The sequence below is a fragment of the Diorhabda carinulata genome, chromosome 6 (assembly GCF_026250575.1).
Source record: "Diorhabda carinulata isolate Delta chromosome 6, icDioCari1.1, whole genome shotgun sequence".
NCBI lineage: Eukaryota > Metazoa > Arthropoda > Insecta > Coleoptera > Chrysomelidae > Diorhabda > Diorhabda carinulata.
Window position 1 is genome coordinate 21,937,447 of NC_079465.1, and position 17,731 is coordinate 21,955,177.

Sequence of the window (17,731 nt, forward strand, 5' to 3'; positions counted from 1 at the left end):
ATCTAATGAAGAAACTCTTTATTTTTAGATTATAATCATAGTAAATTGATCAAACAAAAAAGTATGTTTGCTATGGAAAAGAAATTGGTAAAGTTTTTTGAAACTGAGTTTTCCACGGGTTAATTGGTGTGAGCGAGCTTGGTGACATCACACTAGGTTACAGTTATCGAAGGTTACATCGACGACAACGTAAATAACAAGTAAATAACGGTATTTTAACTATTACAAGCTTTGTTATTTGATAGCTACAACTCCTGTAAACGGGTAGAGGGTTAATTAATCCTTTATAAAGTGTGAATAACTTAAATATTGAATTTTAAATTATTATAAAAGCCATAATTACTTTCCATATAGAAATTTGATAATGAAATTAATTTTTTTAATGGATAAAATGTTTTTTTATATTAAAACATATTTAAATGCTGTTTGTTGTTACTGTGTATTTTTTAATTGTGAATGTATGTTGTTATTTATTTAATTGATACGTAGAAATATATTATTTTTTGTTATAATTTTTTTTTTGTTAAATTAACTAACTAAGATCTATAAAAAATTCCCTAAAGTCGAAATATCTTTTTTTTTATTCAATAATACTTTACGATTGCACTATGGGGTTAAAAATTCAAATCTTTGGCAAAAGCTCAAGTTATCCACAGATTAAATTTTTTTTTCAACATAAACTTTGGTGTAAAAAAGTTAATAGAGAAGACAAAGATTAATTGGATGAAAAATTTTTAAACACACGTTTGAGCGCTGACTTCATTTTGAAATCGAAGCTACGAAATTTTTTCAAATGGTCAAAACAGCTTTCAAAATGAACAAGCTACAAGTGCACAAAGGGCGTAATTTCTTCATTATCTCTCAGCCCGTAGATATACAAAAAAAAAAACTAGAATTATATCACGATTCCCACGCTCTACCAACTAGGATAGAATAAAAATCATAAGGAATCCAAAGGACGCCCACGCGAAATACGTATCCTTTAACGATCCCCTCCGATCCTTCACGAATTCGTACGAATCATAAGCATATAATAAAACGTCGGATTATGGATCCAGAAGAAACTGCTACGTAGTATACAATTGGGTTCTTTTCAGGATAGTGACGAGTGGTTTTGTCGAAAAAACGTTTCAGTTGGTTATTGTGAACTATTTTGTGAAATAAATTGCTTCAAATAAAAACAAGTAAGTGTAGTTATCTAATAGTTAGAAATAAAATATTTTACCGGGAGTTACAGTATACAGGTTGTCTTAGTAATGAGATTAATGTAAATATATTTTCGTTATGATTTTCCACTTAATCGTAAAGAATATGAGAATCTAAGGCATTAAATCAGGCCCATTTTTGACAAAAAAATTGTAAATAAATGCCAATAGTTTAGTTTTATGGTATTTTGGATATTCCAAAGATTCCACTCGATCAAATTCGATGATTAACGTCCAATTTATCGAATATCTAGGTTAAAAAATATCAACAATAATTTACTTCCCTGTATAATTAATAAAATTTCAATTATCTCGCTCCAATATATCTAATTAAGTAACCACTTTATCTTTTACATCATTTTTTATTATAATACACCCCAAAATTCATAAATTTCGTTACAAAAACCTTAAAAAATTGTAAATGAATGTCAATAGTTTAGTTTTGTGGTATTTCGATATTTCAAAAATTGCACTCGATCAAATTCGATGGTTAACGTCCAGTTCATCGAGTATCTAGCTTAAAAAAACCTTAACAATAATTTACTCCCCTGTATAGTTAATAAAATTTCAATTATTTCGCTTCAATATATCTAATTAAGTAACCATTTTATCTTTTACGTCATTTTTTATTATAATACACCCCAAAATTCATAAATTTCGTTATAAAAACCTTAAAAAATTATAAATAAATGTCAATAGTTTAGTTTTATGGTATTTTGGATATTCCAAAGATTCCACTCGGATCAAATTCGATGGTTAACGTCCAATTTATCGAGTATCTAGCTTAAAAAAACCTTAACAATAATTTACTTCCCTGTATAGTTAATAAAATTTGAATTATTTCGCTTCAATATATCCAATTAAGTAGCCACTTCATCTTTTACGTCATTTTTTATTATAATACACCCCGAAATTCATAAATTTCGTTAAAACCTTAAAAAATTATAAATAAATGTCAATAGTTTAGTTTTATGGTATTTTGGATATTCCAAAGATTCCATTCGGATCAAATTCGATGGTTAACGTCCAATTTATCGAGTATCTAGCTTAAAAAAACCTTAACAATAATTTACTTCCCTGTATTATTAATAAAATTCTAATAAAAGGAAAACTCCATACAAGAAAAATTCACAAAGAAACTAAAATGACAACAGATAAAAGATTAAAAGTACCAAAAAGAATGAAAAAATATCAGATTCAGAAGACACTCGAGGTGAAAAGTGGACTAATTTTGACTTAGAAGCTTCTTTTCGATTAGATTTTAATATTGTAACAATTTTAATCCTTTGATTTCTAGCAGAATAAGTAACAATAATTTTATTTTGGTTCCTCTCCTTATTTTTCTAGGTTTCCTAATATGAGCCTACACTATGTCATATTAAAATTACTTTGTTAGTTTTTATTGCTTTAAAGAAATAATTATTATTCCAAATAAACTTAGCGTTCTAAAATAAAATGTATTCACAGCAGTCTATCGTTTTTATATAAAACTATTCGAAAAAATTAAATTATTACCCCTTTCTTTAACCAAAATAAAAAGGAGTCTCGTATTATGTGCCTTTCCCCTATATTATAACTCTTGTGCTCAACTGATAGTCAGCAAAAGAATAATTTTACTCTTATTGAGCTCATTAACTAATATTAGTGCTTATTAATAAAAAAAGGAAGATTGGGTAAATTAATGCCTTAAAATATTAAGTGAGTTCACAAGAAAAATTCCCAAATCCATCTATCCATCCTCATAATGTGAAAAAAATCATGTTTCGAAGAGTTGAGTTGAATAATTTGGTTAAAAGAAAGATGCACCTACAGTATAACTATAAGAGATAGAATGAGACCCAAGAAGTTCTTCAAGTATATAAGAAATTAAATTACATCTTATTTAAGCATTGTTTATACTCCATAACATCCTTTATAACAACTATTTTCTATTTTTTCAAAGCATAAGTGTTCTTATAACATAGTTAGGATATACCTAGCTTCTATCAGTTATAATTCTTTTTAAAATCTTATTTTGAAATGCCTAAATCATAATTATTTGCATATATTACCTAACTTAATATTTATATACCCAGGCCTTTAGCAAACCATACTCCTATTGATTATTTCGTCTCGTTCCATTTAATAAATGCATATATGAATTCGTACCTCATTAATATTAATAATCTGAGGTTAGATTATATGATTAAGTTCCCCATTATTATTTTCTAATTTTATTCTACGACTTATGCACTAATATGCAGTTGGAACGTGTTTATAATTACAATCAATAAATTCTTTCTCTGAATTACGTTATAAAAAACCACTATGAAGTTTGAACTACCTTATAATTATATTATATATATAACTAATCGAGAAGAAAATGGATAATTAAAAAATGAATCTTCACGAGAAAAACAAAACTCATTAAGACTACAACTAAATAGCATTAATTTTCAAATTACTTCTAACTTCACACGAGACATATAATACCAATTTTGACTACCAAATAGAATCTATTTTAAAATAACTCTGATTTTTAATAATTGATTTTTTCTCCAACCATCGAAAAATGTTGACATTTTATTACTCACAATTTTGCATTCACTCCGCCTCGCAACTGCAAATATTGCTTGTAAAAAAATATGCACTTTTAATCCTTATAATATAATATACTATATTTCAACTAGTAATAATGACCGTTATTATATTCAAAAAGTAATTTAATTTACCACTAAAAGATGGCTGACTGTTTATAGATACAAAACTTTAACAATAAACGTCAAGTTTCTTCAAAGTAAGGTTAAGTGTACTAGTTAAAGCTATAAATTGAAATTTAGAATAATAGAATGTGAAAAATATAAATCAAGTGTAAAATAATCATTCACAATTCTAAAAAATAAACTGATTCGTAATAAACTTCGTAAATTTCCAGAAAAACAAATTAATACGGGGTACTAACCTTACAATCTTTATATTATATGTCGTCTCCGGATAATATATTTAATCCAAATGATTGATATTTTAATCATTTCACTAAAAAACACTATTTATTTGGTAAGTTTTTTATGTAATTATTTGAAATACACTTTTTAAATTATCACACTAAACGTCCACTAAATTTTATCACTTACCTCAAGCGTCTACCCCAGCAAATAAAAATGGCTACCCTTTTGTTATTAAATAATATTTTATAATTCCTTAAGATTTTTAAACTATAAACTAACATTTTGAGCTTTAAATCGCTTATAATTAAATGTTTTGATAGTTAATTATTTCCTGAATACTAAATGGCATTCTTATTAGTTTAATAAATAGATTATAGATTATTTTTGATTTATCATCTAGCATTTTATCGCACATATTGATCTATATAAATAACTTGAAATGAAAATGAGAAATATGATTTTCCACTTTATTTCTAACTGGGATTTGCCAGTAAAATAAGTTTTTTTATGAAGGAGAAGGCATTTCGAGAAAAAAGAATGTCTCAAATTGCTTCTGCAAATAGCCCATTGTGTTTTCCTCTTGGGATAAAGTGAATAAAGGTAATAAAGTTAGAAAAAGTTTTTTGTGCTTTATGTAAAGACATTCATAAGTTTGCAGGGGAAATATACTATACACTGGGAATTCAGGAAGATATAATTCTTTACATCTATTCACTTTTTCGTTATTGCAATGTCAAGTTGTAATATATTATACAGGGTATTTCAAAAATTGTTGATCATTGAATCCATTAAATCCAATACAGGGTGAGTCAAAATACAATGTTTCCTATTCTACAAAGGACAATTTTTTGCAAATCATTATATATTAATAAATAACGTGACTACGGCCAGGATATGTGCATGCTGACATTTTTCATTCGTACTAATATCTAATTTTCTATTTGTACAATCTATAACAAAAATTAATTTCTGAAACAAACACGCAATGTTATGTTTTTGTTAAATTCAATACACATAACCTCGTTTTTTGATTAAATAAAATATTAATTATTTTCATTGTGACAACTTGTATTGTGTAAAATTCAATCAATCATCCATTGAAAATTAGTAATGTTCGAATGTATAATTTAGAAAATGTACTTAAATATAAGATTTCGCAACTTTAAAGGACTCTAACTTAGAAACGAGGGACCGTATGAGAAAAATTTTTTCATGTCACAGCATTATTTTCAAGTCGAATTTTTTGTCCCGGGACTATAACTATTACTAAAAATTTTCATTTTCTCGTTATTGAATTTTCAAGTTATAATGTAATATTATACGGGGTATTTAGAAAAAGTTATTTATGAAATTCATAACTGTAAATGTAACCTTCTCGTTTATTTATGAATGTTAACATTTTTTTCTGTTTATTGTGAGAAAGGGTAGATAAAATATCCAGCAGAAAATGACTAGTAGTAGTTAAAAGGGTCATTTTCAATTTTTGGATACAATGTCTGTAGATGAATATCAAAATGTTGTGTTACAGACTCAAAATGAAAACTATCCTGTTATTTTCGGCTTTATGCCTCATCGGTCAGAAAGTTAACGCATGGGGAGGTCTCTTTAACAGATTTTCACCCGAAGTACTTGCTAATTTGGGATACGGAGGACATGGTGGTGGAGGATTTTTGGTAAGTGATATGTTTGAAACAAAATGAAACAGAATGAAGAGAAACTGTAACTATCTACTATAGTTTTTAAAAAAAAAATTGAAATCAAATAAGTAAGGATCGATCCATTTCCACTTTAATCGGAAGTGGTAACATTTGAAAATCTTTTAACTGAGACGAACTCTTCATAAAACACACGTATACCAGTTGAGCTCGTCTTACATATACAGAGTGTCCCATGATATGATAGAAATACCTCCATATTTTCTCTATCTTGAGAATCAACTTTTTTACATACAATTCGGACTTTAACGTGAGTTTCGGATCTAATATAGATTTTAACGTGCAAATTTAAGGTTTCCTTGCATAATTTGAAGATTTGGAACTAACTAATTTAAAAAAAAAACACTAAAAAACAACATTAATCCAAGACGTGACACGTGACATATGACAGAACAAATGACACACATAATGAATGACAGATGACACACGTAACAATTGAGTTTGAAGTATGGTGGGTGAAGGTAAGGATAGCAATATGAGAATATGAAAAACTGTAAAGTAAAGAAGGGTGGCGTCACATTAGTATAAAAATAAATTCCTTTTAGGTTATATTTACTATAGTAATATGTACATTCTTTGAAATTTGCAATAACAAACTGCTTGAATTACATTCATCTACAATAGCTCCACACCATACCCTTTGTCTACACCAGCGCCATTCTGGAAGGTTTTTATTATTTGATATACATCTTCAACTCGTCTTCCATATGAGATACTCCTCCTTAAAAAAAGAAGTTTGATGCTTGACATGTCAGTATATATGATGCACATAAAGGAAGACAGGTGACATATATAATGGATGATATCAAAGACAGAAGTGATCATAGATGACATACGTATTAGATGGGATCAAAGAACATTGACAAATGACGTAAAAAACGTGGCAGCACTTAATACAAAACAGCTGATACGTGAAATATGACAGGTTAGATGACGCATATAATGGATGACAGATGACGCACATTACTGGATAGGATCAAAGACAGAAGTAATACATTATATAGATGGGATCATAGAACATATGACAAATGACAGAACGCGTGAAAGCACAGAATATAACGCACATAAAGAATTAGTTCAAAGGAATCAAAGATGATACCATTTATAAATGGGTTTGTAGAACGTATGAAAAATAGCATAAAACACGTGTCAATTCAAAATCCAAAACGAATGACATATGACAAGATAGATGATGGATGAGGGATGACGCGTATAGTTCATGAGTTCAAAGACAAATCATGAATGATGCACGTTATAAATGGAATCATAGAATATATGACAAATGACATAGAACGCGTGGCAATACAGGATACAAGGATAGATAACTCACATAATTGATAAGTTGAAATACAGATGGGGCTATAGATGATACGCGTAGATCATATAATAAATGACATAGAACCTGCGGTAGCACAGAATACAAGGCCGTTGACATTTGACATAATGAATAAATGACGCACATAATTACAAGGCTGTCGATCATGTGACATATGACAGATCGATCATAAATAACAAATTTATATTCTATTGTATGATTTGGTACAAGCACTAATTCGCATTCTCTCAAATATAGAGATGTTTTTATTTCGAATGCACTGTAAATATAAATTTGATGAAAAGCTTTCGACCAATAGATGCAAGTCTCGTATTTTATCGTGCCTTTTCATAAAAATCGGTAGAGCGAAGTTTTTAGAGAAAATTAAGTTTAAAAAGAAACTGTGGAAGTTTGTTTGAAAGCTTATCTCTCGACCAACGTAAATTGCATTACCCATTATGTTTCACACGTAGTTTAAAATTGTTTAATATTCTACAATGCACTCGAGTTTAGTCTCGTTAAATCAGAATAAAAGAAAAAGTGGATTCAAAATGAAAAATGTTCAGAGGAAATTAAAATTTAATCCCCAGTTCCGATATGAATAAATATTTTGACGTTGCCAATTTCTATACAAAAAATCGAAGTGCTTATCGATAGTTTTTTATATGAACGTACAAAATTTCTATTTGAAATAAGAATTTTTGAATGTAAAGAATAAAAACACAAAAACGTGAATTTTTCGACCTCTTCCGGTATATCTACCACAGCGAAAATATCTACTTTCAACCGAAAAAATAAAACACAAAACTTAGGAATTTGTGAGCAGCATACGGAGGTCGCTAAACACGGATACCAAGATGTCGAAGATCTACGAGAACCTGGGCCTGGGGTGGATAGTTTATATCCTGGAGCCCCATGGAAATTCTTTGTGAAATGGTCAACTACAACTTATCCTGAAGGTTTTCGAGGTCGCTGGACATGAAAATCATGACTACGAAGATCAGCGATAACCTGGTGCCCGGGGTTGATAGTTTTTATCCTGGAGCCCAATGGAAATTCTTTGTGAAATGGTCAACTACAACTCATCCTGAAGGTTTTCGAGGTCGCTGGACATGAAAATCATGACTACGAAGATCGGCGCGAACCTGGTGCCCGGGGAGGGTGGTTTATACGTCATCTTCTGGAGCCCCGTGGAAATTCTTTGTGAAATGGTCAACTACAACTTATCCTGAAGGTTTTCGAGGTCGCTAGACCTAAAAATCATGGCGAAGATCTACGAGAACCTGGTGCCCGGGGTGGATAGTTTATATCCTGGAGCCCCGTGGAAATTCTTTGTGAAATGGTCAACTACAACTTATCCTGAAGGTTTTCGAGGTCGCTGGACACGAAAATCAAGACGACCAAGATCAGCGAGAGCCTGGTGCCCGGGGTGGATGGTTTATACGTCATCTCCTGGAGCCCCGTGGAAATTCTTTGTGAAATTGGTCAACTACAAACATCTTGAGGGTTTTCGAGGTCGCTGGACCCAAAAATCATGACGACGATCAGCGAGAACCTGGTTCCCATGGTGGATGGTTTATACGTCAGCTCCTGGAGCCCCGTGGAAATTCTTTGTGAAATTGGTCAATTACAAACATCCTGAGGGTTTTTGAGGTCGCTGAACATGAAAATCAGAACGGCAATGACCTGCGAGGTACTTGGTACCCGGGGTGGTTCGTTTATACATCGTCTGACCCACGAGGTACCTGGTGCCTTGTGTCGCTGATTTATTCTTCGACTCTTGGAGCCGCGTGGTAATGAAATTGGTCAAATATTTTCATCCTGGGGGGTTGTCAAGGTTATTGAATATGAATATTATGACTGCGTCGATCTGAGATTATCTGGTACATGGGGTGACTGGTTTATGTCTTCTCCTGGAGCCCCGTGAAAACTCATTATGAAATTGGCCAACTGTATTGTCTACCGATCCACTTTTCAAATTTTTTCATTATTTCTTATTCGTAATTTGTGTTCAGGTTCTCCTAAATCAAAGCATCGCATCTTTATGTCCTGAAATTCCTAGGTTTTGACCTTTTTTGTACTTTATTCAATTATTTGCATCCTTAACTACTATTTCCAGCGAAACGAAGGCGAAGAAAATATTTTAGATGAATACATCAACGAAAACAATGAAGAGGATCCCTGTTACCAGAAACGTTGTTCTTCTAACGAATATTGTTGCCCAGGACAAATATGCGTTGACGTAGACGGAAGTGAGTAAATATTTATATATAAAAATTTATCGTTTTCTACTTTTCAGAGTTAAATTTTCCCGTTTTTTTTTCCATTTTTCCATTGTTCTATACAAACAATTCAAAAAATTGTGACCGTAAAACTATTTGACGACCTTTTTTCGAAATATCAATCCATCAATATAAAAATGTGACACGTGGTGACCTCTACCGGTCAAATAAGTGACTTGAATATGTCAATTTTTCTAGTTATCGGTACATGTATTAACTTCTTCGGTCGAAGAGTTGGGGAATTATGTAGAAGAGACGCGGATTGTGAATCGGGATTGGTTTGTGCGGAAGCGGAAGCTGGAGTATCGACGCGAGTCTGTAGGCCGCCGGTTCATCAAGACAAGCAATATTCCGAACCATGTAATATGTCCAACGAATGCGATATTTCCAGGGGACTCTGCTGCCAGCTGCAAAGACGTCACCGACAGGCTCCAAGAAGGGTAAATAACAACATACGATTTTGTTAATTCAATACTGATTTTTTTTATATATTTTTTTTCGTTAGAATCAAATATTTTCTTTATTTATGAACAATTATCTCTAGGGGTTGAATTCGTCAAATATGGTGGATTAATTCGTACATTTTACAATAAAACCTGAAATTGTGCTTTATCTTAATTCTAAAGAACGTTTTCCTTGATTAAATACGATCATATTTGTTTCAAATCCTCATCAAATGAACCCAACAAGTTGTTATAATACTCCCTTTAGATTTAAATAACTGAATTAGCTCTTGAACCTCGTTCGTGCTGATTCACCCCTAAAAACTCATGTTTTTTTTTTGGTGTTTACTATGTTGTGGTGGATACACGTTCACGAAACTGAGTGATTGGAACGCTCGACATCTTTCTAGCTAATACATCAGCAACGAAATTCAATAAACCACTTTTGTACCATTAAAATTGATGGTGCAATTTTCCCATGATTAAGTCCACAAAAAATACTTGAGGATTTCACAGACAGCTATTAAACTCTCCTTGGTACCGATTTATTCAGAGAAACCCATTGATTCGATGTTTTTTTTGTGGATTCATGGACAAAAACTCTTGTTCAGAGGATTCGCCACCTTTCAGACTCGAATGTTAGCAACGAAATTCAATAAACCACTTTTGTACCATTACTTGAGCTGGATTCAAATCATGATTCTTTCCACAGAAAATGCTTGAAAATCTGACAGAATTCACATTTTCTGCACAAATAACGTGGCAGACAACTTTCAATAACTGTCAAACTCTCCTCGGTACCGACTTATTGAGAGTGAACCCATTAATCGATGTTTTTTTGTGAATTCATCGATAAAAAAATGAAGGTCCAGAGCATTCGACATTTTTTAGTCTAGAATGTCAGCAACGAAATTCAATAAACCACTTTTTGTACCATTAAAATTGATGGTGCAAATTTCCCATGATATTTATCGACTTTAGATGGATTCAAATCATGATTCCATCCACAGAAAATGCTTGAAAATCTGACAGAATTCACATTTTTTGCAGAAATAACGTGGCAGACAGCAGCTTTCAATAACTGTCAAACTCTCCTTGGTACCGATTTATCGAGAGTAAACCATTGATTCGATGTTTTTGTGGATTCATGGATACAAAAATAAAGGTCCAGAGCCTGCGATATTTGTTAGTCTAGAATGTCAGCAACGAAATTCAATAAACCACTTTTTGTACCATTAAAATTGATGGTGCAAATTTCCCATGATATTTATCGACTTTAGATGGATTCAAATCATGATTCCATCCACAGAAAATGCTTGAAAATCTGACAGAATTCACATTTTTTGCAGAAATAACGTGGCAGACAGCAGCTTTCAATAACTGTCAAACTCTCCTTGGTACCGATTTATCGAGAGTAAACCATTGATTCGATGTTTTTGTGGATTCATGGATACAAAAATAAAGGTCCAGAGCCTGCGATATTTGTTAGTCTAGAATGTCAGCAACGAAATTCAATAAACCACTTTTTGTACCATTAAAATTGATGGTGCAAATTTCCCATGATATTTATCGACTTTAGATGGATTCAAATCATGATTCCATCCACAGAAAATGCTTGAAAATCTGACAGAATTCACATTTTTTGCAGAAATAACGTGGCAGACAGCAGCTTTCAATAACTGTCAAACTCTCCTTGGTACCGTTTTATCGAGAGTAAACCATTGATTCGATGTTTTTGTGGATTCATGGATACAAAAATAAAGGTCCAGAGCCTGCGATATTTGTTAGTCTAGAATGTCAGCAACGAAATTCAATAAACCACTTTTTGTACCATTAAAATTGATGGTGCAAATTTCCCATGATATTTATCGACTTTAGATGGATTCAAATCATGATTCCATCCACAGAAAATGCTTGAAAATCTGACAGAATTCACATTTTTTGCAGAAATAACGTGGCAGACAGCAGCTTTCAATAACTGTCAAACTCTCCTTGGTACCGTTTTATCGAGAGTAAACCATTGATTCGATGTTTTTGTGGATTCATGGATACAAAAATAAAGGTCCAGAGCCTGCGATATTTGTTAGTCTAGAATGTCAGCAACGAAATTCAATAAACCACTTTTTGTTCCATTAAAATTGATGGTGCAAATTTCTCATGGTATTTATCGACTTGAGATGGATTCAAATCATGATTCCATTCATAAAAAATGCTTGAGGGTCCCACAGATTTCACATTTTCTGCACAAATAACGTACCGATTCGTCCAAAGAAACCTATTGTTTCGACTGTTTTTTCGGTGTCTAGGGTTTTATGGTGGATCCACGGTTACAAAACTGTACGTTGAATTTATCCTTCAAAACTCCCATAGTGTTAACTTGAATCGAACGATGGTACTTTATGAAAAATTCTTAACGGCCACGATTTCGACTGTTTTTTTGGTCTTTTAAGTTTTATTCGGTTGATTCACATTAACAAATCTGAAGATGCTAAACATTCGACATCTTCCAATGATTAAATACCAATAAGGACATTCAGACTTTTTCACCATTAAAATGGATGGTACAGATTTCCCACGGTACTTTAACTTCATTCTAATGATGATTCTTACCGTAAAAATCACTTTAAAGCCTTCTAAATCCATAGTTTTACGTTTTTTCTTCATATCATGTGATAGACATCTGCCAATATCTCTCAAATCCACTTTGGTGCTGATTAACCTCAAAATATCGGTAATTTTGACTATTTTCTTCTCTCTGACGTGTTACGGTGGATTCATGGCTACAAAACTAGGCATCTAGAACATTCGATATCTTCCAATCTCGAATGCTAACAATTTAATTCAGTAAATAACTATTTTACCATTTACAAATTCCCTCAACTTGGTTCAAATTATGATTGAAATTCTTCAAGAGCTATCAAAAGCTGTCAAATAGAAACTAAACGACGTAGCTCATCCAAATTTAACAGAAATCAAATGACATATGACAGAAATCAAATGACACATGACAGAATTGGTTATATTAGGTTAGAAATTCGATAAATCTATTAACTCATCAACTTATATATCTTATCGTTAGTTCATTGCATCAATTTTTTTGTTTCCAGGTTTGTTCCTACTTCAAAGATCCTCTTATCTGCATTGGCCCGGTAGCATCAGATCAGATAAAAAATACTGTACAACACACGGCTGGTGAAAAGAGACTCACCGGCTTAGGTACATTCAAGAGGCCCTTGCACTAAATACTTACCGAGTAAATATAATCCCTTCAAGAAAAAAAAATAACTATACATAATTTACAGTTCAAATTGATGATTTTATTTGTTTATGTGACGGACTGACTTGACATTACGAAACTTACAAATCTTCTAATTTGCAAATTCACAAGTTTCGTAAGTCTACATGTTTCTCAGTGTAATTGAAACTTGATACGAATTACTGCGACTAAATATAGAGTGAAAAGTTCGAGCCCTCCAAAGTACTTCGTATCAAGTAATTTTTATTAGTGTACACAAATTGTCTATTAAAAAACGTCAAATGTCAAACGTCAGGCTTCAAAAAAAATCAAAAATTCACTTGTGATGATTTTATAATTTTACAAAAAAAAATCAATATCTCAAATTACTTCATTGAATTAGTCTCTTTATCTAAATAACAACGTAGAACCACGATGGAAATATCTACAATTAAATGATTGATAAAATTGTATAGAGTTGAGTTGGGAAGTAACACGACCGTTCCAAAAAAAACCGTGATTCACTAACTGTTTTGGTTACAGGTTGAAAAAATCACGATAAGAACATATCGTCATATCTCCAAATTTTCTTCCGGGGTAGTATTTTACGTGAAACATCCTGTATTAGGGTGGAATGGCGTTAAGTTGGAACTGATTCTTTCAGTTACTTGATGTTTTGATTTTAAAATGAAACTATGACAAAATCACGGTATGAACATCCCGTCACACCTCTACACTTTCTTCTGGAGGAGTTATTGGTGATAAAACACTCTGTATCGACATGAACATGGCGTTTTATTTATTTGTTGATACTAGTTCATTCGTTATTTGAAATTTGTAGTCCAAAAAAGATACTGTGATGAAATCATGGTATGGAATATCATCACATCTCTAAACTATCGTGCAAAACCATAGGTAGAGATGGAAGTGGTATTTGTATTCGTTTTTTGGAACAAATTTTTACGATTACTTGATATTTGTAGTCCAAAAAAGATATTGTGACGAAATTACGGTATAGAATATCGTCACATCTCCAAAATTGCTCCTTGGAGAGTATTATTGGTGAAAAACTTTGTGTTGAGATGGAAATGACGGTTTTATCCGATTTAGGATATATTTGTAGTCCAAAAAAGAGACTGTGACGAAATTATGGTGTGAACATATCGTCACATCTATAAACTTTCTCTTATAGAAAGTATTATTGGTAAAACGTCCTGGATTTGGAAGAAAATAAAGTTTTCATAGGTTTTTTGGATTTAGTTTCTTCAATTACTAGATATTTGTAGTTCCAAAAAGATACAGTGAACAAAATCACGATATGAACATATCGTCACATCTCTAAACTCTCTTTTGGAGTGAATATTATCGGTGCAACATCGTAGATAGAAATGGAAATGACGGTTTTGGAAAAAGTTGATACGATTACATCATATTTGTACTTCCAAAAAGATACAGTTACAAAATCACAATATGAACATATCGTCACATTTCTAAACTCTCTTCTGAAGTGAATACTATTGGTGCAACATTGTGGATAGAGATGGAATCGGTATTTTTATTCGTTTTTTGGAACTAGTTCCTTCAATTACTTTATATTTGTGGTTCCAAAAAGAAGATACAGTGACAAAATCACGGTATGAACATATCGTCACATCTTTAAACTCTCTTCTGGAGTGAATATAATTGGTGCAACATCGTAGATAGAGATGGAATCGGTATTTTTATTCGTTTTTTGGAACTAGTTCCTTCAATTATTCAATTACTTGATATTTCTAGTTCCAAAAAGATACAGGGATAAAATAACGGTGTGTACACACAGACCCATCTCTAAACTTTTTCGTGTATCTTTTTCTGTACAAAATCAACATTTTTATTAGACAGTTTGTTGTTTAAACAAACATTTAGATCGAAAATAAATTGTTTTATGTAAACATGTCTATTGAATGAGGTGTTTTAATAGTTAGTACAATGTTCCGATCGGTGTTTTTTGGCCTAGGCGTTAATAACAGATTCAAAGTAGTTTTATAGAAAAGAAAAATGGGGAAAACGCACACCCACAATACAAATATCTAATATACTTCTTTGTATAGAACGCACATATATTTTACAGATATTTTTAACTTCTATCTGTGATGATTTGACGTGAATTTAGTACAAAGACTCGTTTGAAACTTTTTCCAACACAAAAAATAATAAATTTCATTGTATTTGCAAGAAAAACAATTTTTAAACCAAAAGAAAACAATTAACTGAACAAAACAACAATAGAAGCTCAAACTTCTGTTTTTGTCATTTTTTTTAGTGTACAATATTACAGAAGTCCACTTCACATTAATTGTAATTACACAAATTTCTTGTTCACTTACATATTTTGTGAAGTACATTTTTAAAATTTTTATATTTTACCACTAATTATGTCAAAAATATTTTTTGGAATAGTAAACAACGAAGCCTCAATTGTTCCTTCGACATTAGTACTACAAAAGCTATTCAAAACTCTTCTACACTTTTTTTAGTGTACAATTTTTATTTAAGTGTTTTTTGGTATTTTGTGCCTTATTTTCAATTTATAAAAATAAGAAATCAAAATGGTAAAACAGGATATAACTATGTATATATTTCCATATATTTATATTTTCGTGTAGTTTTTTAATTTTTTTCCATCCCAGGTGTCTAAAAATTACTTCGTTATCATTTTTTTTGTAAAATTCTTTTTTCAACTATTAAAAATTCTAGTTCTTAAATAAAAACATTTATGAACTACCCTGTATAGTAGATAGCTCCTTAAAATAATGCATATATTCTTTTTTTTTTTTAATTTTTAAACGAAGGAATCCTTCATAATTTTATTTTAATTCAGGTAAATTGCTCATGGAACCGACCCTGTTTACAAATTATAAAAAATTTTGAAAACACGTTTATTGAAACAAAAAATACAAAAATTCATTTAGTGCCTGTACTAGATTTAGCTGTCAAGTGTGTTTGGATCATTTCAAAGTAATTTTCAAAGCTATTTCTATATAGAGTGGCCCAATTATATCCAAATTTAAAAAACTAATTTTTCAATTTCATATCTAACGTTTTCCTTTATTGTCATAGACAAACTTCACTAAAATGTATTTTTATTAAATAAAATAATACTTTGTCATTAAAAACCTACACAAATATGTCATCAAAAAGGAATAAATAGAGGAGATAAATGAAATAATCAAAATTGTAGTTGAAAATACAATAAATAAGAACTTGCAGAGAGAATAAAGTGAAAAAAGAAATAATAAGGAAGAAAACAAATAGGAAGATCAAGTAAGAAACAAATATAAGAACCAAAAAGAAAATAAAGAGAAAAACCAAAAAGATAATCAATGGAGGACTAAATAAACTAGGACGAAATAAATGAAGGAAAACTGAAACTGAAAAGATGAAAAGAAAAACCAAAAAGAAGAAAAATTAAATCTAACATCTTTAGATACGAGGAATGCTTTTGACTCTGTAAATGGAACCAAATAGGCCCAATAATTTGTTATACGTGGATGAGAAACAAGAAAACAAAGACCAAGTGGAAAATTAAGAGAAGAACCAAGAAGAAAACAGAGAGGGAGACCAAGAAGATAATGGAAAGAAACAGTTGAAGAAAATATATCGAAATAATTGAAATCTTGGGAGAATATGTGGAGTATACGTTGGATGAAGCTGATGGAAAAGGAAATCCAGAAAAGAGGAGGATTAAATCCACATACTTAGATCTGAGAATGGCTTTTGACGCTATAGATAGAACCAAATAGGCCCAATAATTTGTTATACGTGGATGAGAAACATGAAAACAAAGACAAAATAAAGGGGAAAACTAAGAGAAGAGCCAAAAAGAAAACAGAAAGGAAGACCAAGAAGATAATGGGAAGGTGAACAAAGAGGAAAACTGACAAGATAACAGAGAGGAAGACTGAGGAGAGAACAAAGAAGACTGAGGAGAGAACAAAGACAAGGAACAAGAAGAAAAATATTTACTAGGTAATTTATAGAGGACCAGATAGTGGGAATATGACGAAATAAATGGAATAAATGCAATCTAGTAAGAGGAGAATTGAATCCAACATACTTAGATTTAAGGGAGGCTTTTGACACTATAGAACCGCCTAGGTCCAGTCATTTTGTTATACGAAGATGATTTTATATTGAGCCAACAAAGAATGTATCGAAAGAGGATGAACAAAGAGGGAAACGGACAAGATAACAAAAAAGAACACAGAGGGAACAAAGAAGAGGAACGAGAAGAAAAATATTGACAAGTCAATTGATAGAGGACCAGATAGTGGGAATATGACGAAATAAATGGAATAAAGGCAATGTAGAAATGAGAAGAATAGAATCCAACATACTTAGATCTGAAGGAGGCTTTTGACACCATAGAACCGCCTAGGTCCAGTCATTTTGTTATACGAAGATGATTTTATATTGAGCCAACAAAGAATGTATCGAAAGAGGGTGAACAAAGAGGGAAACGGACAAGATAACAAAAAAGAACACAGAGGGAACAAAGAAGAGGAATGAGAAGAAAAATATTGACAAGTCAATTGATAAAGGACCAGATAATGGGAATATGACGAAATAA

General features: G+C 31.4%; 1 protein-coding gene across 2 annotated transcripts; it reads left to right on the forward strand.

The window, feature by feature from the left end:
* The first annotated feature begins 1,024 nt into the window (after window positions 1-1,024).
* On the forward strand, window positions 1,025-17,731 carry LOC130894795 (ITG-like peptide). Of its 2 annotated transcripts, none has more exons than XM_057801779.1 (5): window positions 1,025-1,184; window positions 5,661-5,805; window positions 9,282-9,414; window positions 9,643-9,884; window positions 12,995-17,731. In XM_057801779.1, the coding sequence occupies exons 2-5, from the start codon at window positions 5,668-5,670 to the stop codon at window positions 13,127-13,129; spliced, it is 648 nt and encodes a 215-aa protein (XP_057657762.1). In that variant the 5' UTR covers window positions 1,025-1,184; window positions 5,661-5,667; the 3' UTR covers window positions 13,130-17,731. The 2 variants fall into 2 exon arrangements, with proteins under 2 accessions (XP_057657762.1, XP_057657763.1); XM_057801780.1 differs by lacking the exon at window positions 1,025-1,184 and adding an exon at window positions 3,956-4,241.